Consider the following 25,000-nt stretch of genomic DNA (forward strand, 5'->3'; position numbering starts at 1 on the left):
GAAATTTTATAAAAAAAAACATCGAAATATTTTTTTTCTTATTTTTCCTTTGAAGTGCAATAAAAACCCTACATTTTGATTACAAAACATTTTCATTTCGTTTACATAGCTCCGAGATAGACACGTTTTAACGCGTCCAGATTTGTAGTGATCCATGCTGTATCACAAAAATTTAAGCTTTCTGGAGTTTGTGTGGCCTGAGATACAGTAACTCTACGAAAATCGGACTTTTTGGACTTTAACCATTCAAACTGCCATATCTCAGAAACTACGCTGATTTTTTTTATTGAAATTTTGCAGAGTGATTGCTGAAATATAAAGCTAGCACATCTGAAGTTTTTGAAAAGTTCTATCGATGGGATCAAAAGTTACGCGAGGTACAATATTTCAGGCATGAACCAAGAAATGCGATTTCTATAGAATTTTGGACGAATGTTTCCATAGGAATAACGTTTATAACAAACTTAAAATCACTGATTGCTATGACATCACCTGACTCAATCGGTTAACCTCAGGGAAAAGTTTCTGGAACTGGACAGAAGACAACTCAACAAAATTGCCTCCGCCGCTGCCTCGTTGATGTTGCCACGTTCATCTTGTTTTTCACAGGGCCGTGCTGCCGAATACTTAATAAGTGTACTAACTGTTGGACTTTCTGTTCACAACATCAGCGGCCTAATCGGAATCTGCATAGCCCACGACTTTTGGTGCATTCTTGTTCTTGGTGAATTCCAAAACCATGTGCTCGGTGTCTCGCAAGTACCGAACAGTTCGCTTAAAGCACTGGCAGTGTTCTGCGCTTTGATTCGGTTGTAAGCTTAGCATGTAAGCAACCGGAAAACAAATATCCGGCTGAACACACAGCATCCGGTAAGTCAGGGTGTCCTACAATTCACGGTACGGTTGATGGATGTGGTAACCCTTTTTAACGGCTACAGATAACTATATCTGTATATCTGTGGAAAGTGGGGCAGCAGAATTCGCACTATAACTGGTGGAAACATTGAGGAACTTACCAGGGAGCCTGCGCTCCCATCCGTTGCGCCTCAGCGAGGTTTGTCCTCGGGACTTGTGCGAAGGAAGCGCTCCTGGTGTTGCGTTCTCTGCACTCGAATAATCACAATCTGCTTTGAAAATTTCTAAATCGACAAGCTCGTTCTCTTTGTCAGGAACATCATCATCGATGGGACCTTTGGCAACGTCATCGATATCGCCATAGCTTTTACCTAGAACTTCAAGCTCATCTCCTCGCTCGGAAGGGAGTTGCACGACCAACGACGACTTGGAGCTTCTCTTGACTTTGGCCGACTACTGTTCAACGACAAAATCCATCTCGTACAAATCACTACGTTGTTTGGCCGTTGCTATGGTTTCTTCGCTTTTCTTAAGAACAGCTTGCTTTGCTTCAAAACTAACATGGATACCAGTGTTCGCCAACTTTCTCTCGGAAATCAGGTTATCCCTGAATTCAGGGACAAAAAATAAGTCGTTCATTACCAAAAGGCTTTCTGTGTTGCTATGGCAATAAATTTTTCCTGCTACCTTGGCAACGATTTTTGCCCTTCCTTAGCAACGTCAATAACGACGGGATTTTTCAAACAGTTAGATTCGAAAAAATCGTTATCGCTGTTGACCAGGTTCACTCGATCCGGATTCCAGTTTGAAAATAAGCCTGCCTTCCTGCTTCATTGAGCTTCCAAGGTTTTCAACAAAACTCACCGCCTTCCGCTGACTCGTAGAATTGGCCTCGTTCGCAACCTTTTCTCTGAAGATGCTTGCCGCATTTGTAGCATTTCGGTTCGAATTTTTTCACCTTTCTTCTCACTCGAAAATTCTGCAACCTTGCTTGTGCCTTCGTCTTCATGTCGATCGGTAGGCTTCAAATCGTCCGCCAGCAATCGTTCTTTTACAACTTGCAGCATCAGATCATCCATCGCCAAGTTGTCCTGAGCCGTCACCAGAGGATCGAACGACTCAGGAAGCGTCTGGAACAATGATAAAACGGTTTTCACTTCCTCGAGATTGGCCCTCGCCTTCATCATCTGCCGGGTGAGGTTCTCAAACGCGATAATGTGCTCCCTCATCGAATCACCTTCTTTCAGCTTAATTCGATTGAGCTGCTTTCGGAGTAAATTCTGGGTACCGATGGACTTCTTGGCAAATCTTGTTCTCGAGCGCTTCCCACATGGCCTTCGCAAAGTTTTTCTGACAACCTCCAAACATTCGTTGGCAAGAAAACTCACGATGTGGGATTTCGCCTTACGATCAGCTTCCTCGAACCGCCTTCTCCCCGCTGACCCGATAACTCCAATGTTGGAAACCCGGACCACCGTGGAATTGCAGGATTCCGCACGCAGTGTTCGCAGCTGGTAGGTGAAAGAATAAAATGGGAAGCTGTTTGATTTTGGTTAATTTGTTTTGTAAATTTGAAAATTATTGAAATTCGGTTTATTTGTTTAGTTAAGATTAAGTTAGATACACACAGAACTAACTAACGATCAGTCAGAAAATTATGGAACACAATAAAAACCAATACTTGAGACTTATAAACGTACGGAAATACAAATAAAAAGTTGCATACCTTCAATCTTACGTACTCAAATTCATTTGGAATTGCACTTTCTAAAACATAACAGTTCTGTGGTGGCTCAAAAATGAAACAACACCAATTATTATATTTTGCTAAGTGTGACTTTGCACCTGGTGACTCTAAATTTCTAGTAATCCCTTTTTTTGTTCACAAATGATAGAGAATCTTATGTATTATTTCATTAGAATATTTTAAGACTCTATAATGAATAACTTACTTGTTTGAATAATATTTCTTAAAATTGGATGGCAAATCTGTCAGTTTTGTTAGTTTCAATCACTTCGAAAATTCAAAATTTTAAATCGAAAATACAATTTTAATTTTAGTAGTAAGCAACCAGAACCTCCTCCGTAATCAGTTTTTTAATATTTAGAACTGAATTTCTATCAAAAAGTGAAAAAAAAATGGAAAACTGTGGTAGAATTCTAAACTTGAGATTAGTTTCCGAGGTTGTGGCATCAGTTCTGAGTAAAGATTTACTGTTGAATAACCTTAGAGCAAGTTCACTGGTGTTAGGAAAAAGTGGTAGAAATTTTGACATTTTGAAAATTTTACCATGCAATAATGTTTTCAAGATCTTTGGGCGTGGTATTTTTTTACAGCACTGTTTCTATTTCAGCCGTATGTGATAGAAATATTGCTATTTTTACATCACAGCATTCGAAAACACAACACGTGTTGTAGAAAAACTTGAAGGCCACAGATCTTGAAAATGTTTTTGCATGGCAAAATTTTCAAAATGTATTAATAGTGACAAAATTTCTACCACTTTTTCCCAACACCAGTGAACTTGCTCTTACTCAATATTTTAATTTTGATAACAATTTTGAGTATAGAGTAGAATACTTCGCTTGCTTTTTCTGGACCGTTTTAATTAGTTGAGATACATATGTTGTTGGCGTACTTATCGGAAAGGGATACGAAACCGAAAACGTACTTTGAATTGAGCTCATATACTAAGTATCCAACGTGGGTCACAACATTGAAAAGAATCAGAAGAAAATCACGTAGCAATCATCATATTTTTCAGAACCATTCTCTAGCTGGACATTATTTCCATCTGCCAAAAGTGTGTAACAAACTTGAGATACGCCCAGTAAGCATTCTATCGTGGTCGATGCAAAAATTCCGTTCTTTCCGACTGCTATTTCCAGTGATAATTCTTCTCTGTTTTCAGGCCATGCAAGCTGATGTTTGTCTGTTTTATACTTCATTTTTTTTATTGATTCAAATGAATTTTTGTTCTTAGTCTACGTACACTGACGAAATGTTCCTTATCGTCATTTTTCCCTAGTTGTTGGGAGATAAAAAAGGTCACATATAAGAACATAATTTGGTGTTGTTGAAATTTGAGATGCCGACTGCTGCCTCGTGGTCGGCAGTTTTAATCACGATCGTTATTTACTACTTTAAAAGTATCAAAGAGTACAATGCCCTGTTATATATTCCCCCCAGCTTCCCAATGGCGCACTTTTAAAGAAATGTGCGTTAACTATAAATTTTAGAATTAACAATCACCTCGAACCATAATCAAAACAAGATTAAAATAAAAAATAGAAAATAGCTATGGTGAGTCACAATTAATTGTTCGTGGTTTAGTACCTTATGCAATTTTTCAATCCACATATAGGTGACTACTTTTTTCATATTTGATCACTGTTTTGCCATTTATATTTTTTCTAGGTGCTACTGTCACTGATTTTTATTTATTTTGTTTCGATTATAGTCGTTTTACAATCTTCATGGCATTCGCGACTTTATCAACGTTGCAGTTGGCGGATCGTTATTGAAAAACTTATCCGGTACAACTGTGTTCGATGTTTACTCTTGGGTTCGAACTCGCGGACATCGGCTCAGGAGACAACAGACTTGCCAACTGAGCTATATCTCAAGCCCTACTGTCACTGGTCATTGGAGTTGGTGGTAAAGAAAATTTTGTTTATTTGTTTATTTGTGACACTTTACCAACGTTTTGGCATTCGTGTGGTAAAGAAAATGCTCACACAGGAGCCTATGGTTTGGAAATGATGAGCTAGATGTCGCCCAGAGCTCTAGGCAATAAAATTACCTTTCATTCGCTTAGGGAGTTACATCAGTTCATCAGTGCAATGTTAGCGTGCGGCGAGTGGTGAAATCGAATTTCAGCTTTAAAATTTTCTTCGATACTATTCGCGGTCAACTTTTACAGTGAAAACATGACATGGTTTTAATGATTTGGCTGCGACTTTATAGTTCTGATGTGAATTCATACGTTGAAATCAGACAGTTTCGATTGAATCCACGTCTTGAAAACTAATATTTAATATTAACATCAATTTGATAATTGGAATTATTATACACTAGTTCAGAATAGATGATGTTAGAATATGCATCAGGAGCTCATTTTTTTTTCAGAAAAACACGTTATGCTGAAACGAAACATGAGAAAATTAGCAAAAATCTAACAAACACATTTAAACTTTGGGAGTTGAGAGTTCGACTAAAATATCGAAAAAAAATTGATGCCAACATTTGAATGTTAATAGAACTTTTAAAGACAGATATAAATAAAGTTATTCATCCATGAAGACCTAACTTTATTCGTGTTTTATGTACTAACACGCTAATAATTTTCAAAAACAATCAAAACGTAGGTTCAAAAATCAAACATCAAATTGCTGAGAAACGACATAGCCTCAAAGTTCTTATCTTATTTGGTTTCGAACATATTTTCTTATAATTTAGCTCAATTATAACTTACCCTAAGCTCTATTGGGTCACGGCGATGTTGTGCTTTCTTGTGTTTATGGAAGTTCATGGTTTGGAAACAAGCTCAAAAACTAACATGAACCTGACAGGGCGGTAGCACATAACCTTACTCGATATGAGATCATAGAAACTTAATTTAAAAGTGGTTTAAAAATTATAATGATGTATAATTTTTCCTTTGATGATCCATGTTGATAATGTGAATGGGAGTTGAAACACTTGCCCTCCCTTCCATCGGACAAAAAGAGCATTGCGCAGTGGAAATGTTAAATAAATTAGATGTTTATAAGTTGATATTTCCATTTGTTGATCACCATGCGCAAGTTAGGTTAGAACAGATAGTATTGTGAAAGATAGACAACTGTAATCAATCTTTTAGGATAGTCTATTTAGGATACTGGATAGGTGGGTGATTTAATAGTAGATACCATAATTAGTTGAATGAGAACGTTAACAATTAGGTACTGATATGGTAGATAGAAATTGAATAGATGTACAATGGTATTCGTTTCCCCAATGCTCTAGTAAGTGTGCATTTGCGGTTTATGAATTTCGGAGGCTTATTCTTAAATCAAGCATTTTACAAGATCTAGAGGCTCATTGGATGAGAATGCTGTTTGAACTGTTTCCTGAAAAAATCTTTTTCGTTGTAATAGGTACTTTTTGTAGTTTGTCTTTCGTTAAATTATATTTCAGGTCCTTTATTTTTAAAGAAGTTCTCTATAAAACAAAAATATTTCTAAAACAGGCTTTTAGCAAAGCATACGGTAAGACACGTTGAACAGCTTCTTCGCAGGTGAGTGTTCTCTCATTATTATTATCATTTTTTAGTCTTACTGAAAAGAATATCAACAAAAATCAACTTCACAAAGGCAGCAGTGTGTATGATAGTGAAAATGATGGATAAATCTATCATTTTCCTAACAGGGTAGTTACTCACAATCTTATTGAACGTGGTTTTATATTAACCTTCCAAAGCCGTTCGCAAAATTTTCGTACAAATCTATTTTTGATAAATTTGACCTGCAGTTTACGTACGTTCTCCTGGCCGCAAATATTGACCGATTTCGATGAATTTTAATTCATTGTATAGATAGTTTATTCTAGTTTCTCAATATTGGAAAATAAAGTCGAAATATTTTACGAGATCACCAGTAGCTGATTCCGAATGAAAAAAGTCCCGAAAAAGAGCTCTTTTTAGAATGCCTATAACTTGAGACAGGTTCCAAATATTGCGCTGATTTATAATATTTGGAATTGTCAAGAATAAATCTATCCATGGATGTATAAATTTTTGGTGGTCTAAAGGAAGTTTCGGCCGCTATCCCGGAACTTCCGGTAGAAAAAATTCTTACTTCAAAAAAGTCACCCAATTTTGGCTTTGCATTGCTGTATCTCGGTTACCAATGGATCGATTCTCTAAATTCAAATTTTAGTTTTTTTTCGTTAACTTTATTATTATTTTCGTAGAACATAGTTGGTTCCTCAAAAATCTCAGTTGTTCAGTATATGGTAATGAAACTCATATCTTTTTTGTCATTTTTCAAACTCCCCCTCGCGTCGGTGGTTTTACGCGATTTTGTTAGCGTGATTTCTCTAAAATTTGAGCTCAAATTGGTCACTTTTTATATACCTAGAGATTCATTAGAATCTCCTCTTTCGATTGACATACATTTTGTGTGGTGTTTTAAAAATTTGTAGCAACGTTTTTAGAATTTACTGAAAGCTGCCAGATTTCAACCAGTTTGGTCCACGTTTTCAACAGGTTGGTGTACAAATCTCACACCCCTCACTTAGCTGCGGGAGAAACAAATCCTTTAGCTCTCTTTTGGTCGCTCGCCAAATCTACCACGCAACCCAGCAGCAGGAGGAACTGCCGTCTCGCCGCGTGGTTTGTTGATTGATTGTGCTGATGCTGATAACGAAATGAATGCTTTATTGTTGTAGGAATTGCTTGAATCTTTTTTGATTTAATATTTTAATGGATGGGCAACATTTCTAAAGTTCACGTCCATGATTTCAGATTCAGATTACAGATTCAGATTGCAGATTTCAGATTTCAAATTCAGATATCAGATTTAAATTTCAAGATCCGATTTCAGATTCAGATTTCAGATTCAGATTCAGATCTCAGATTCAGATTTCAGATTTCAGATTTCAGATTCAAATTTCAGATTCAGATTTCAGATTCAGATTTCAGATTCAGATTTCAGATTCAGATTTCAAATTCAGATTTCAGATTCAGATTTCAGATTCAGATTTCAGATTCAGATTTCAGATTCAGATTTTAGATTCAGATTTCAGATTCAGATTTCAGATTCAGATTTCAGATTCAGATTTCAGATTCAGATTTCAGATTCAGATTTCAGATTCAGATTTCAGATTCAGATTTCAGATTCAGATTTCAGATTCAGATTTCAGATTCAGATTTCAGATTCAGATTTCAGATTCAGATTTCAGATTCAGATTTCAGATTCAGATTTCAGATTCAGATTTCAGATTCAGATTTCAGATTCAGATTTCAGATTCAGATTTCAGATTCAGATTTCAGATTCAGATTTCAGATTCAGATTTCAGATTCAGATTTCAGATTCAGATTTCAGATTCAGATTTCAGATTCAGATTTCAGATTCAGATTTCAGATTCAGATTTCAGATTCAGATTTCAGATTCAGATTTCAGATTCAGATTTCAGATTCAGATTTCAGATTCAGATTTCAGATTCAGATTTCAGATTCAGATTTCAGATTCAGATTTCAGATTCAGATTTCAGATTCAGATTTAAAATTCAGATTTCAGATTCAGATTTCAGATTCAGATTTCAGATTCAGATTTCAGATTCAGATTTCAGATTTCAGATTCAGATTTCAGATTTCAGATTTCAGATTCAGATTTCTGATTCAGATTTCAGATTCAGATTTCAGATTCAGATTTCAGATTCAGATTTCAGATTCAGATTTCAGATTCAGATTTCAGATTCAGATTTCAGATTCAGATTTCAGATTCAGATTTCAGATTCAAATTTCGATTTCAGACTCAAATTCAATTTCAAATTTTAGATTCTAATTTCAGATTCCGATTCAAATTCCGATTTCTGATTAAAGTTTCTGATTAAAATTTCAGAATATTTATTACTTGAATCATAGATTTTGTGTCTCCTGCAGTAGACACTGCTTGAAATAAAAGAAAAGAATCATGATAACATTCAAAACAAATGTATCACTGAAGAATTCTAATGATAAAATATCTAAAAAGATTCAAGAAGCTTATTTCAATTTGGAAAAATAATCTTTCTCTATTTTAAAATCAAAACATTTACTACGCAAAGAGGCATCAGCATCAGCACAATCAATCAACAAACCACGCGGCGAGACGGCAGTTCCTCCTGCTGCTGGGTTGGGTAGTAGATTTGGTGAGCGACCAAAAGAGAGCTAAAGGATTTGTTTCTCCCGCAGCTACGTGAGGGAGGGGTGCGAGATTTGTACACCAACCTGTTGAAAACGTGGACCAAACTGGTTGAAATCTGGCAGCTTTCAGTAAATTCGAAAAACGTTGCTACAAATTTTCAAAACACCACACAAAATGTATGTCAATCGAAAGAGGAGATTTTAATGAATCTCTAGGTTTATAAAAAGTGACCAATTTGAGTTCAAATTTTAGAGAAATCACGCTAACAAAATCGCGTAAACCCACCGACACGAGGGGGAGTTTGAAAAATGACAAAAAAGATGTGAGTTTCATTACCATATACTGAACAACTGAGATTTTTGAGGAACCAACTATGTTCTACGAAAATAATAATAAAGTTAGCGAAAAAAAACTAAAATTTGAATTTAGAGAATCGATCCATTGGTAACCGAGATACAGCAATGCAAAGCCAAAATTGGGTGACTTTTTTGAAGTAAGAATTTTTTCTACCGGAAGTTCCGGGATAGCGGCCAAAACTTTCTTTGGACCACCAAAAATTTATACATCCATGGATAGATTTATTCTTGACAATTCCAAATATTATAAAATCAGCGCAATATTTGGAATCTGTCACAAGTTATAAGCATTCTAAAAAGAGCTCTTTTTCGGGACTTTTTTCATCCGGAATCAGCCTCTGGTGATCTCGTAAAATATTTCGACCTATTTTCTCGATATTGAGAAACTAGAATAAATTATCTATACAATGAATTAAAATTCATCGAAATCGGTCAATATTTGCGGCCAGGGGAACTTACGCAAACTCTCGGGTCATATAGACCCGAACAGCCTAATTACGGATTTTTTTGAGGGAGCACTTCCGGTGGTCACAGGAAGTTGCCTGGTACTACAGATTGTGTATTTCGTGATTCCCCAGGGAGGTTTTTAAAATCAAATTTTTGCGATTTTTTCTCGAAGAGTTATGATGATTTGAATGTGCGCTTCGGGTCATATTGACCCGAACGACTTTGGAAGGTTAAGATCTATAAAAGAAAAAGTGCTGAACATTTTTTATTAGTTTAAATATTGTAGGTTCAGATGTGTCCATTTTTAATGAGCCATGATCATAAGATGAATGGAAAATGTAACAATTGCTCTCCCTTCTGCTAAACAAGGGTAGTAGTATTCCTTAGTGGAAACATCACAATTAACAGATGATGCGTTTTATGTACAGTCAGTCTGTTGATAAGATGACTGTTATACATTTTGATAATTTTTTTTTTTAATTTCTCACAACTCTGTATAATTACATTTTGTGTTCTGTACTACTATTTGTGTAATTATTACGCTTCAGATTCAGATAGACAAATTCTGATATTAGTTCTGTTTCTTGTCATTCTAGTTTTTTGTATAATTACCGAGTTTCCAAGCATTTGTTCTGGATCTATTAACATTGACATATTTGAAAATATTTTTATTAACTTATCTATGTTAATCTCGAGTAAAAAAAATCAAAAATTCAAATTTATTGAAACGAGTAAGGTTAGGTGACAGGTAGGGAAAATTAAACTACGGTAAGCTAGTGAACCCTTCTGACAATGATATCGAGACTTTGGCGTATGTTGTCATACTGTTACTGCTCGGTTGAATTGGAGGTTGGGTTAACTCGAAGTTCATGTAGGGCCCATCTGTCCCATTCCGTCGAGCACTATCTTAACGCTTCCTCCCTCTGGTGCTTCAGAACTCTCGGGCTCTGTTGCCGCTATCCTGTTCTAAGCTATGCTACTCTCGTGTAAAGTTTCCTCTTCTGTCCCCCGTTCTGTTTTTCCTTTCCGGGTCAGCCAGGTAGCTTATAAACCCATAAAAAAAATTAGCTCAATTATAACTTTTGAAAATCGGGAATTGTGCCACGCGGGAAAGATGTCGGAACCAAAAAAAAAAAATTTACCATTTTATTCGGTTAATTGATAAACGCAGAAGATGTAACAAGATACTAAGTTTTATGTGATTCTTGTTTACATTTTTCGCTGAAACTAGTAGAAATTAAAATTGAAAAATCGAATAAAAACACGCATTTTTTAGATAGGACTGAAAATCCAGACTGAAAATTTAGATAAATTTACCAGAATCTAGGTGAACAGATTCAAGCATCTAGGACTCAGCGTATTCTGTAATGTGATTACCTTTGAGTTTCAAGATTAAACTAAAAAAAGATCCTTTCACACTTTTACGTTCAACTTGCATAAACATATCATAATTTTTGGTCAAAAAACCTGGTGGACATATTTATTTGCGCATTTTGAAACAGGGAAAACCATAAAATCTCAATCAGGAAAACCGGGAATTCGGACATGGAAACTCGCTGGCCACCCTGGTATGGTAATTACAGTCAACAAGTAGATTTTATATCATGTGTAAAATTTATGAACATGATAGATCTAATCCATACGATCTGATTTTCACGTGGATGCTAAGAGTAAATATGTAAACGCGCCCCTATAAGAACTTGTTCTTTATGGAAGTCGCATGTAACTTACGTGAATTTGTAGCGAGTTCAACGCGATGGGATTATGAATGCAATGCTAGATTAAATGTGTTTAGTATTGAAATGATATTTGCAAAAAAAAATACTGTTAAGATTGATAAATATTACCTAATAATGAAAAATCTATTGCAATTCGTACGAGAGTTGTAGAACGAACTACTTTGCCCGGCAGTTAAACTTTTTTCTCTAGGCTTGCTAAACTAACATAGAATTGCTTACTATGATCTGCAAAAATAAAATAGACGCAACTCAATACCACGTGTTTCAACACTACTCCTCGTCTAGATCTCCGATGATTCCAATCCGCCCTTGAAGGAACTTGATTCGTTGGTGCTGCGACGGCTTCATCAGGATATCTGCTTGCATATTTCCTGATGGACAGTACCTCATGTTGATAACTCCTTCCTCATCAAGATCTCGTACGTAAAAGTATTTCGTCTCGATATGCTTGCTCGGTTTTAAATCCGATCACCTTCGACGAACTTGATAGCACTTTGATTGTCCTCGAAGATGGAGATTGGTGTGACGTGTCTTTTTCAAAATCAGTTACCAGCCCAATCAGCATCAGCATACATTTCCAGACTGGCCTGAGTGGCTCCTAGATGCAGACGATGTGAACTGGTTACAATCAGGTAATGCAAACCCCGTTTCGCTTCTTGCCAATCTCGCTGTGTCGGATAACTTGACTTCTGAGTCGATCATCCTCCTCCTTCCTGTGACTATTGATCAAATTTTCCACATCGACGAAACTTGGAACCGTTGCACATTGGTCCGAAAAGGCAAAAAGTGGAACTTTTTTCTAGTGCCTTTGTCTTTCATTATAGCTCTAAAGAAGAGAACATTTGCTCCTGTAAACATGCTTCATAACTTGAAAGCATTAAAAATTAGCCAAAGCTTACCACGAAGAAAAAAATTAAAATTCCAACTTTTGTTTCAAACGGTAGAGGTTTATTATGCTCTACAAAGTTGTAGAAAACGCGCATCATTGTTTAAAATATTCGTAAATGATAGGCGATCATGAATGTTTCAGATAGAAAAATGTGAAAAACCACACATGTTTAAAAAAGCAGTAACACATGCTGGTCAGTTCATTGCGGTAATGATTTTGTCTTTCTACACAAAGCGAAAAATAAAAAAAATAATCTGGTAGCTTCCATAGATCGCTTATCAGTTGTGATCCTAGAAGCTTGAAAATCATCAAGGAAGGCAATCATCATTGAGACGTTCGAAAGCTTAAAGTCGGCGTCCTTTTTTAACACATCATGTTTTGCCAAAGTGTTTCAAATACAGAAGCGTCGTTGTCATGCATTGTTGCATGATTTCGTGGAGAAAGAAAAATTGTCTGCTTTGATTTTTTGACTTTGAATGTAGTAAAGCATGGCTCAGTGAAAATTTCGGAACATTGCCTTCGGAGTCGACCGTTCAAGTTCTTTGGTCTCCGAGTATTATAAGTAATTGAAACTTAAAGGGTGATACGGTCAAAATTTGGTCAAGGAAAAACGCGTGTAAATCGGTGAAATCGTTTATTTAAAAAATCAAATCAATTTCTTTTTCAAGTTTAATTAGTATAGAATTCAGGAAAAATATTCAGTTAGGCTTCCGCTTTTCCAAATCCGAATTACCGGGCCTTACGCTTAACCCCTGCCAGCAGATTTTGTACAGCCACCTTGTCCACCTTCTTCGCCGCAGAAAGCCAGTTTGCCTTGAACTGCTGCTCGTCCTTAGCAGTTTTTTTGGTCTTCTCAATTGGGCGCAGCTCTGGCGTGTTGGGAGGGTTCTTGTCCTTGGGAACCACCTGCACGTTGTTGGCGGCGTACCACTCCATGACCTTTTTACCGTAATGGCAAGATACCAAATCCGGCCAAAACAGTACGGAACAACCGTGTTTCTTCAGGAAAGGCAGCAGACGTTTATTCAAACACTCTTTCACGTAAATTTCTTGGTTGACAGCCCCGGAAGCTATGAAAACGCCGCTTTTCAAGCCACAGGTACAGATGGCTTGCCAAACCAGATATTTCTTCGCGAACTTTGACAGTTTCATGTGCTTGAAAATATCTGCTACCTTTCCTTTTCCTTTTGCCGTATAAAACTCCTGTCCTGGAAGCTGCTTGTAGTCGGCTTTGGCGTAGGTTTCGTCGTCCATTACCACGCAGTCAAACTTCGTCAGCATCGTCGTGTACAGCCTCCGGGATCGCGCTTTGGCCGTCGTATTTTGTTTATCATCGCGATTTGGAGTCACTACCTTCTTGTAATTCGATAGTCCGGCTCGTTTTTTAGCTCGATGCACGGTTGTAGACGATACACCCAGCTTATTTGCGGCATCTCGGAGAAAGAGGTTAGGGGTTCGCTTGAAACTACCGGCAACTCTCTTTGTCGTCTCAGCGGCTTCCGGTTTTCGATTTCCCCCCGATAGAGACTTCCTGGCTGTCGACAAACGTTCCCCAAACACTTTAATTTCATTTGTAACGGTTGATTTGGCAACTTTTAGGGATTTTGCCAGCTTTGCGTGCGAGTAGCTCGAATTTTCGCGATGCGCGAGCAAAATTTTTGATACGCTGCTCTTCTTCCTTGGACGGCATTTTGACAACTGAAGAGTGAATTCCAAAATCAAAATAGGCGAACATTCTACACACACACGCACCTTCAAAATGACGGGTGTTCAGGTTTTTTAAATGCAAAATTGAAAGAAATACGTCGAGTTGATATTGACCAAATTTTTAAATCCTTCAAGTCGTTGGTCAGGATCGAACGAAATTGACCGACTGCTAATTATCTTGACTACAATGATTGCGATATTTATAAAAAAAAATCTTCAATTTTTGTGCCACATTAATAATGTCGCCAAAACATTCCGTAATTTTGATAGAATGATTTTGAATCTTTGCAAAAAATCAATCATTTCTATCTCAAGATTTGTCCTCTTTTTTGGTTTAAATACTTTGTTTTTGCATCATTATTTCCTAAAAATTAAATCTTGCCATCAAAGTTTATGTATCTAGTACTTAAACCCACAAATCAGAGTCTACTCCAATAATGAACGTCCTTCGAGGTGGAAATATTGGTATAAGATTCTCCATTTATCCTAAATTTATCCAGAATATGGTAAAGGCTCGCCGGAAACGCTGGACAAGACATATTGCCAGAATACCGGACGACTGCACTGCAAAACAGGTGTTCGCTACGAATCCGGTAGGAACGAGACGTGCAGGGGCGTCAAGAGCGATAGAGGTGGTTAGACCAAGTGGAGCGAGAAATTGGCGAACGGTTGCCATGGACTGAGTGAATTTTATAAATTATGTTAATCAAGTTATGTCGTGAGACAAAAGAAGTATTGGAAAGGAAACTTATCTCATGTGTGTTTCTAGGGATGTTATCTAGTAGTGCGTACGATTTTCGATAGTCGATTCTACAACTAATTTTCCAGATTACCCGAAAAAATCTGAGATCTGTCGCTTGAAATCATTGGTCAGTCAATGCGCATGAACTTTAGTACATAATTTAAACTTTCTGAAACATATAATCTCGGGCAAACGGTGGACTTTGAAGGATGATTTTTTTTCGTGAATTTTCTTTCCCTTTTCCAGACTTAGTCCATTGCACCAATGAACCAAATGTGTCGATTCCTCATGTAGCCAATTTACTCATTGAAAGATCGCAAAACACCAACTGGGTGGTGGTGTATAAGGCTCTCATCACGACACATCATATGCTGGCATATGGGAATGAGGTTAGATATAACTTAAATTTTTAAACCATCCGAATCCCTTGGCTTAACCTTTTGAATTCTACTTTTTTCAGAGATTTATTCAGTACTTAGCGTCCAGTAACTCTTCATTTCAATTGAGTAACTTTCTCGATAAAGGTGGTGTCCAAGGTAAGTTAAATCTTCCTGTTGATTTGAAGTCAGAATGGCTACTAACTGTGGCATTTCGATCCTTTCTAACACATGTAACACTTGCTTCTACTAATACCAAATCCTCAACTAATGTACGAATGCTTTTTGTCTATTCCCAAGGTGCTGTTGGGGCTAAAATGGGTAAGTTCTGCCGATATCGCTAAACTAATATATTACTAAAATTCTTCTGTTTACGATGTTACTTTTATACTTAGGATCGTTGCTGATAGTGTATTCCATGTTGTTCCAATTTCAGGATACGACATGTCCCCTTTCATAAGGCGCTATGCAAAATACTTGAACGACAAGGCGATTTCTTATCGTACGGTTGCTTTCGATTTTTGCAAACTGAAGAGAGGAAAAGAAGAAGGATCGCTTCGAGTGATGAATGCTGATAAATTGCTAAAAACTTTGCCCGTTCTACAAGCTCAACTTGATTCACTTCTCGAGTTTGATTGTACAGCTAATGATTTGACAAATGGTACAGAGTAGTCTACCATCTGGTTGTCTGGACAGTGGATTTAAATGCTTTTTTTTTGTTATTACAGGTGTTATCAATATGTGTTTCATGTTACTCTTCAGAGACTTGATTAGATTATTTGCATGTTATAACGATGGTATTATTAATTTGTTGGAAAAGTACTTCGATATGAACAAAAAACAATGCCGGGACGCATTAGATCTATACAAAAAATTTCTAACTCGCATGGATCGTGTGGGTGAATTTCTAAAAGTGGCCGAGGTGTGTTATTCTGCTAAGCCATTGCCGTTGCCCATCTTTTAACTCTGCTTTGGTTACAGAACGTTGGCATCGACAAAGGTGATTTACCGGATCTCACCAAAGCACCAAGTTCCCTCTTGGAAGCCCTGGAACAACATCTAGCCACACTCGAGGGCAAAAAAGGTTCTGCCGCAAACACCCCAACACAAACAGCTAAGTGAGTTTAGTTTCCAGAATAAGTTGAAAAACCCGAACACATTCTATCTCATATTAGTATTATTTCAGTCGCCAAATGCTAGTTTAATCGATTTTCGTTTGCAGTTGTTTTATCCTCAACAATAAAACGATCAAGCGGTTTTTGCTGTTATAGATTTTATTTAGATTCCTTGTAAAAAAAACTTAGACCTTAATTCTCCGTTCTATTTGACTCTAACTGTAACTTCTCGATGCGGTATCTCAGAAATGGTCAAAGCTAAATACATGAAATTTTCTTTTTTTTTTTTGAAAGACTAGTTCTTAAATATTTTCGAAGAGAGTTACCAGAGTCACTCAGCAAAAAAGAACAATTAACCGGTTGCCGGTCTGCATATAGACACGGATTACTATTTTGGACAGTAAGTTATACTTACTTGACCAAATTTTATGAAGTATACATACTATTTCGAAAATGTTCAAATTTCCGCTATCAGATGCTTCTTAAAAATTTTGGTTATGATTTTCGGTCTTAAGAATACGACATTGGAAGCCAAAGCGCCCTTGGAAAAATGGGCGTATTGAAACAAAAATAATTCATTTTTTTGAAGTGGATCGTGGAAAACTTTTATTTGCTATGAAATCAGATAGATAGACTAAAGCTAGTAATTTAGATGGTTCCTAACATGTTTTTACTATGTTTTTGTAAATATAATTTAATGAGAATCGTTCAGAGCGATTATAAAGAGCTGTGATTTAGGAAAATTTCAATTTATCGTTTAATAACTTTTAAGGTCGCTATAATTTTGTTTCACAAACACAAATACAATTACCTTAATTGCTATGATTTATTACTTACATTTGTTTATTTTTATTTGTCTTTCTTCCATTTGCTCTTGATTTATGCTTACTCATCTAATCTGTCTTTCATCAATCACATTTTCCGGACACTTATGCGCACTTTCACACAATACACTAACAATGTTACAATTCTTCCTCTCTCACGCCTAATGTCGATGTGAACACGGCACCATAAAAATCCTTCTACTATGTCCCTTCTACTGCTCAACCTCTTTCGTATATTTCCATCAAATACTGTCCAAAATCACAACTATCTCAAATAGCAATCAAAAGAACGTAAAGAGTGGAGTTACCGCCCTATCTTCTACTAGTTCTTCTTTTGGAACTGCTGCCGCATCCTCGAAATTTGATAACCCAACGAATGGCGGTATTGACGAAAGCTTGAAAGCACAAGCCCTTGCCGAAGAGGAAGCAGCGATGAACCAGTATAAGGTAATATTTTGCGTTCGGCTCATTATGTTAATTTATAGTAAGGTACACCGGGGCAAGTGCAAACGGTTTTCACCATAGTTCAACTTTCACATGTCCTAGAAAAATATGTTTATGTTCAAAAATTATCAATTATCGTTCGTTGCATCACTAAAACAGTTCTAAACAAATTCCCGTTGAAAGTGAAAAATAAAAAAATGTTGGTAAAAAGTAACGGTGCTTTTGTGAAAAAATTTCAAAATTTGCACTTGCCCCGTTTATGGGGGCAAGTGCAAACGCCATACTTTTTCCTAACTAATTCACAGATGAGTCAGTGTATCGGTCCTAAAATGAATTGAATACATGTTCCGGTACGTTTTATCAACTTTTATTCATATATTTGCTGTTTTTTTTGCAATATTGATAACTTTTTGGAACTCCATTTTTGGTGACTGTTGTTTTAAGCAAAAGACCTTTATTTACTAAGTTATTACGGAACTTTGAACATCCGCTTTAGATACAACACTTTGGTACCCCTTCTGACCATTTTAATGTAATGCTGAACCATTTTGGTGATCAATTTTCTGAAATGGCTGATGTTACATGGCTTATAGGTGCGTTTGCACTTACCCCGGTAGTGTCGTTTGCACTTTCCCCGCAGTGTGGGTTAACAAGAGCGAATATTATTTTCACAACTTTCGGGGTGTACTGAAAATTTATCATAAATTTTCTGCTTTCACTTGAATATCGGTCCCAAACACTCACCTTTTAACGAAAATTCGGATTTGAATGCCCTTTTTTGTAGCCAAAATATGCCAAACAAAAACACACTGTTCATGTCTAGTACGTACTTAAATTTGTGTGTGATCAAACAGTGCCGTGTTTTAAGTGAAAAATTAAAAGAAAGTTTAGTTTATCTATGTCAGATTGTTCGTTTGGGTCTAAACAACAATTTCTAGAAGACGAAATATTTTTTACTTTTTTTTGTAACATAGAAAAGTTGAGCGTTTGCACTTGCCCCGAGTTTGCACTTGCCCCGGTGTACCTTATATGTATTCAAATTTATTTTCTTCGCTTACAGTCGAAAGTTTCATCTCCAACGGCAGGCAGCGGAGCAAGTGCACCCATGACAAATCCTTTCCTTTCATCTCCACCTACTGCTCAAGGTGGAAGTATTGTTGATCTTTTCGGTGGTGCCGATGCTGGACAAGCCGGAAACAACTCAGCATCCAAGGCATCGGATGATCTCCTTCAACTCGGAAACCCATTCGCTGATATGTTTGGTGCACCGCAACCAGCAGCTGCTACCGCGGCACCTGCTATGGGAAACAACGTTTGGGCTAGCAATGGTAAGTTATGAAAAGATTTTTCTTCTCAAATCAACAGCCACAGGCCAAATTCGGTTCAGAGAAAGCATTACGCAACGGATCTCGGCGGCTAGGCCTCGCCGCCAAGAGTTTCTGGGTCTGCCTCTCCTTCGATGTCCTTTTGGATTCCATTCAAGTGCCTCTCTGCAAATCTCGTTCTCATCTCTTCGCAGTGTGTGCCTAATCCATCTCCACTTACCATCCCGAATCTCGATTTCTAGCGCCCTTTGATGACACCGGCGATGTAGCTCCTCATTTGAGATCCAGTTGCCAGGCTACGAAGCACGGATGATATTCCGCGGGCAGCGATTCACAAAAACTTTCAGTTTTCATGGCGTCACACCATATGTGCACCAAGCTTCACCACCCGTACAACAATACGGATTTGACGTTTGAGTTGAAAATTCGGATTTTCGTTCGTAGAGAGATCCGGCGTGACCGTGAGATGTTCCGGAGTCTCGCAAACGCAAATCGGGCCTTCCTGATCAGGGTTTCGATTTCTTTCCTGGTACCACCATCAGGCGTTATCCGGCTACCAAGATACCGGAAGCGCTTCACTTTCTGTAGCTGTTGCCCAGCTACCACGAAATTGGAATGATTTTCTATGTTGATTTCCATCGACTTGGTCTTTCCGACAATGATTTTGAGACCTGCTGCCTTAGAGCTTTCGGTGAGGTCGGTTTGCTCTGCATGTCTTGTTGTGTTTGGGAGAGCAAAACAATATCGTCTGCCAGGTCAAGCTACTCCATAATCAAACGATTCAACGGCAATCCTCGGTTTAGTCTAAAGGCAATCGATCAAGATCTCTCCATTACGATGAGAAAAAGCAGCAGTGATAAAATACATCCTTATCTCACTCCAGCAGTTATCGGAATTGGTTCGGACAAGAAAATGCCTCGTACCGTGCTTCGATGAGATGCAGACAATTTCTCTGAGACTCTTCGTCGTCAAAGAGCAGCCTAGATGTTTTCGCGGTTCAGTCGGTCAAACGCTTTTCCGAATCAGCGAACATCAGCAGAAGAGAGTCCTGAAATTCGTTAATTTCTTTCAGTATTATTCGTAACGTTGTGATGTGGTCCGGATCGGAATACAGCTTGTTGCCGTCGGAGTGTAGCGTCGATTTTCTCCTGGATCCTGTTCAGGATCACTTTGCAGAGTTCTTTGAGGGTTGTACAGATCAACGTTATGCCTCGCCAGTTACCACACTCTGTCAGGTGCGCTATTCGTGACTCGGAAGAGTTGTTCGAAGTGCTCAGTCCATCGTTTGAGCTAATCTGTTCGATCGGTCAATAACTGACCTGCTCGGTCTTGCATTCTTGCATTAGTACTTGCACCACTAAGGTGGCGAGAAATGTCATAAAGTAATCGGATATCTCCATTGGCGGCGGCTCTTCCTCTCTCTTTGGCTGGGGAGTTTGTCCAGGATCTCTTAACTCGTCTACAAGCTCGTTTAACTGCCTTTTCCAGCTCCGCATATCTTAAGCGTATCCTATATAATTAATAAGATAGATTAAATTAATAAATTGAGTTTAACGAACTTGTTCGAACAATATTAATGATTGTTTCCTACAGGTTTCAACGGAACCTCTGCACCAGGTACTCAGCCCAGTACGGGGAATGCCTTCGTGTCGGACAGCAATTTCTCATCAGTATTTGGTAATACGGAATCTGTTGGTAAGCGATTAGTTCTCAGATTTGTAATTTTGCCGTCCTCTGGTAACTCTTTTTTAACATCCAGTATTTGTATAAGATCTTTAAAAGTAGAGGTTTATATGCGTACCAATCGAACAAAACAAAGCTGCTTTGAAACAGTGGCAAAGATTACACCGTAGATGTTATTGGGTTTTTGTATTAGAAATGCTAAAGGGTTCAACAAGTGAAGATCTTATAATTTAAAACATGAAAAAGTTATATGCACTTTAAAATATATGGTGGTGTACCTCTCTACCTGACCTTACTTTTAATGATCTTGTATGCAGATTGTTTTTTTTGGCACTTCACTGTAATTATTTTTAATTTTCTAATCACTAACAGCATGAAAGTTTCAGTATTGATAGTTTGATTAACTCATATTATTTGGTTTGAACCTAAACAGGAATTTTCAAGTCATGAGTTTAAAATACTGAGGGATGTCATTTTTGTGGGCCATGGTTAATCGGACACCTTGAATTGATATCAGTCGATTAGTTTTGTGTATGATCTTTAATTGTGATATGCCATTTTATAGATAAAAAATTCAACTTTGAACTATCATATTCGTTGTCTTTATCTCAAAGTAGGTTTCATATGAAACCTAGATTGAACTTACCAGAATAAAATATAGGAAAGTAGGACTTTTGGTAGGAAAAAAGTGAAAAGTAGGACATCTTTCTTTCAAAAGCAGGGCTAAAAGTATCACGATTTAGTACACTCAGAGAAAACTTGGTATTTAAACCAAAGTCAAATTGATTTTTATTGAAAAAAAAAATCTTTTGAAACAAACTCCTTTTTATTTGAAACAATGTATTATGAGTTTGATTCAAAATGATAATTTTTGAAACAAAGGATTTATTCTCTGAACTTAAAAGAAACTTTGATTCAAAGAGTTTGTTTCAATTTCAAAGGCGAAAAATTCTTTGAAGGAAAGGAAAACGGATTAGAAACAAAGGAATTTTTATTTGTCCCAGAATCAAAGAATTTTTCCTTTGTTTGGGAAACAAAGGAAAATTCGTTTGTCCTAAAAAAATTTTTCGCTGCGTTTGGAATATGGAATCGTTTTAAAATTTTTAATTTTTAAGTTTTCTCTAATGTTTTTCTTGTGTTATCATTACTATCAAATAAGTTTTACCCTCCCTTTATATTTTTTAAGAAAAACAAATATTCCTTATTCTTTTTTATGTTTGGGCTATCGTCGACGAATCCTTACAAATTACTTTCTACTTGAAGTTATCGGAAATCCAAAGAAATTTTTTTTAGCTAGCTTAGATTATTATTATTTTAGTGAATTTTCATCATTTTAGTTGATTTTTTCGAATACTGTTTTGCATGGTTAATATTTCGAAGACGAATGCGCTTTGCTTGGGCTCCTTCAAAATTAATGCGGCATGTGCTTATCGTTTCCTTAGAACTTCACTTTTTTAGTAACATTTCATAGGAGATAAAACTGTAAATCAATACTACAAAGTATAGATAAACTATGTTTGTTGAACCATGTCAAAGGGGCTGAATTTGTCGACTCATAATGATTTTCAGTTTGCGAATATCTTTAATAAAAACCAAAAGTTTGTGGTCTTAAATAAGTTGGAAAAGCTCAGGGTCATAAAATTCACGTTACCTTTTATATATAAGAGTTGCGTAAGCTTTTTAATAACATCTTTGATCAATTTTATAAATTTAAAATGATTTTTTTTAATTGTAGGATATGTTTATGGGATAATCATAGTAAAAGCATTCGTAGCAGCAATCAGCAAACTATTATTTTCATTTGATTTTTTAAATATGTTTTACCAACATCATTTAGGGCGTTCACAAATACATATTTTTAATTGATAATTGCTCTAACAAAATTGTATGCGAATTTGCATAAGCTTTGCTGAGTGTACCAGTCAAACAGCCAGAGAGACTGTTTTCAGCCTGTTTTGTGATGAGTGCTGTGTTTGAAAACTTAAAGATAAAAAAAAAAGAACTTAAAATATTTTTATAGCTTATCATTTTAATATCTCACACGGTAAATTTTTCTGTTAGTTTCAACTGCACGTTTTAACACGCACCCAGGTTGCAAGTAGAGGAAAGCAAATGGTTTTGAAAACTTACCAAATGTGAAATTTTGAAATATGTACTCCCAAAATATGCCGCAGATCTTTGGGACTTGTTTGTTAGGGTTATATATAATTTGAAATTTGCATGAACTAACCCACGTGGTCTCATCTTGTGTCACTTGCAAGCAGCTTTGGACAGTTCGGTGCCGAATCCTTTCTTGGTTGATGAGTATGATGCGGGAACACAACAGCAACAGGGAGTGTCTAATCGATTACAAACGCACCAAGAGCAGCCCTTTATTCAAGGTGATAGTTATGGAGGAATCTCTTGTTATTCTAGTGCTACTGTCACAAAAACTACTACTAATACTACCACTACTACTAGTGCACACAAACCTGGACCACCAATGCGTCCTCCGCCGCCACATGGCTCAGTTGCATCACCAGCTCTTCAATCTCAACAGCCAAAATCGAGCAACGACAATGTTCTAGATGAATTGTATACTAATATGCTGGTATCTTTAGAATCTTCTCAGTTAAAGCAGAACCCACCGGATTCGGTATCCGTTAGTGGCGAAGTGGTGGCACTTGGTGGTTCACCGCAGCACTCCGCACTACAGCAACAGTTGTTTTCGTCTAGCTCATCATCACGGGCTGAACAGCCTTTAGATGGAGGTCTTAACCTTTCAAACTCATAATGTGTTTGTCTTTCCATTACTGTTGGCTTACCAGTATTCGACCATGTTTTGCTTTCTGTTATGCTCATGTTTTATTCCTGCAATCGGTACTCTGCTATGATTAGGTGCTCCCTCGGGTATCATTTTTGGTTTTCGCTTCAGCGAACTTCGATTCCCATTTTTTTAATTTTCAGATACATCTCCAGATCTTCTTCAAATCCTTATTCTTGTAATTGAGTTTTCGGTTATTTGGAAATATTATAAAAATTATTTGTTAATTTTTTGTTGTTAGTTTTTTATCAGACATTCTTCTAAAAACAAATGTTATTTATTCTAAAAATATATCTAATGGTACGTGAATATTATTTTTGTAAGGAAAAGAAAATGAGTTGAGTTAATTTTGTTTCAATAGGACTTATTTTATCTGCTTCCATAAAAGGTTATATTTCAGTTTTTTTTTCATACAATTCTAACATCCAATTTTCAGAAAAATTTTAAATTTTAGTGGAATTTCATTTTCAAAGCATTCCTATATCTAAATTTGAAGTTCTGACTATTAATATTGCTACGCATCTTCGAGTTAAACGCTTACCTTGAAACATGGTAGTTAGTATCTAATCATGAATCACATTATTCACAATCGTTTTCTATCTCATTCACGCGTATCGCCTATTCTTCATTTATTTTCATGTCTTCAGTTAGGTTATTTTCCGTCTTGTATTCCGAAAATATTTTATAGGACATGCAGAAAAAATAATCTTACATAATTTTGTTTTATAACTGATTGTTACCAAACAATTATTGAAAAATTGCTCAAACACGAGCTTTTAATTTTTCGCTTTTCAACTATTAGAGAACAAAGAACAAACTTACACATTTGACAAAGTAACAGTGTTTAAAAAATCAATTATCACACTTTCGAGAACTCCAAAATATTAAATTGCTCAAAATACTAAGTAGATTCTAGAAGAATAGGGCTTTCAGTTTTCGCTAGAAATCTAAAACTTGCCCCTGGAGTTAGGCACAATCGTAACATTTTTTCAAATATGTATAAGTATCATCACCAAAAAGAAAATTACTAAAGATTGAAAAAATAACAAAAAATATCTGCTATGCGAAAACTGCACTGATTAGCGTTTGAGATCACGGAAGCTTTAAAGAACGTATTTTTATTGGTCTACAGTTCGTAAGTTAACGAGATTCTCAGTAATAAGCCACCGTCCCTATTGATTCATCATATTCGGAGTCGAGGTTTGCGAAAAATTTCAAAATTATGTGATTTTTGATCAAAATCCTGTAACTAAATTCTGTGATTTTTAGTTTAATTTCGTTAGCGTTATGAAGATAAGTTTTAATCGCCGATAAATTTATTAATTTAAGTATGTTCTTGACACGTGCGGCGAGATGAAATGCTAGGTGGAAGAATTTGTAAAGGAACGAAGAACAGGCGGATAGGCAAGCATCAGATGAGCTTCGTAGGATAAAATTTTGAATAGGTGTTGAAACTGTAAGTCTAGGACATTTTTTTTATTGGAAAACATGAAAGTGTGGTGGTACGCCTTTGCCGTACAACAGACTACTCTGTATAGGAAGCGTGATCGACTTTTGATCAGATCCCGGCAACGTTATACAATCCGTGTGGAGCACATCTCTCATATTTAAGCTTTTTTCCTCAGATTTAAGCTTTTTTCTTCAGATTTGAGCATTCTTCTCCTATGCTCTCAAGGCAAAAAAACTTAAATCTGAGGAAAAAAAGCTTAAAAACGAGATTCACCAGCACTTATTTTAAAGATGTTGGTCACACGATACATAGACGAATCCTGTATCGTTGCCGGGCAGATCCCATACAATCCAA

The 25,000-nt window shown here is 36.6% G+C and overlaps 1 protein-coding gene across 1 annotated transcript; it reads left to right on the plus strand.

Annotated features, from left to right (window-relative positions):
• The first annotated feature begins 14,320 nt into the window (after window positions 1–14,320).
• On the plus strand, window positions 14,321–24,994 carry LOC129742512 (phosphatidylinositol-binding clathrin assembly protein LAP). The gene is made up of 12 exons (XM_055734415.1): window positions 14,321–14,336; window positions 14,384–14,518; window positions 14,872–15,014; window positions 15,086–15,161; window positions 15,303–15,323; window positions 15,439–15,663; window positions 15,731–15,924; window positions 15,984–16,120; window positions 17,220–17,388; window positions 18,446–18,713; window positions 20,304–20,405; window positions 22,658–24,994. Exons 1-12 carry the CDS (start codon window positions 14,321–14,323, stop codon window positions 23,164–23,166), a joined length of 1,995 nt encoding a protein of 664 aa, XP_055590390.1. The 3' UTR covers window positions 23,167–24,994.
• The last annotated feature ends 6 nt before the right edge of the window (window positions 24,995–25,000 follow it).

This window comes from Uranotaenia lowii, chromosome 2 (assembly GCF_029784155.1).
Source record: "Uranotaenia lowii strain MFRU-FL chromosome 2, ASM2978415v1, whole genome shotgun sequence".
NCBI lineage: Eukaryota > Metazoa > Arthropoda > Insecta > Diptera > Culicidae > Uranotaenia > Uranotaenia lowii.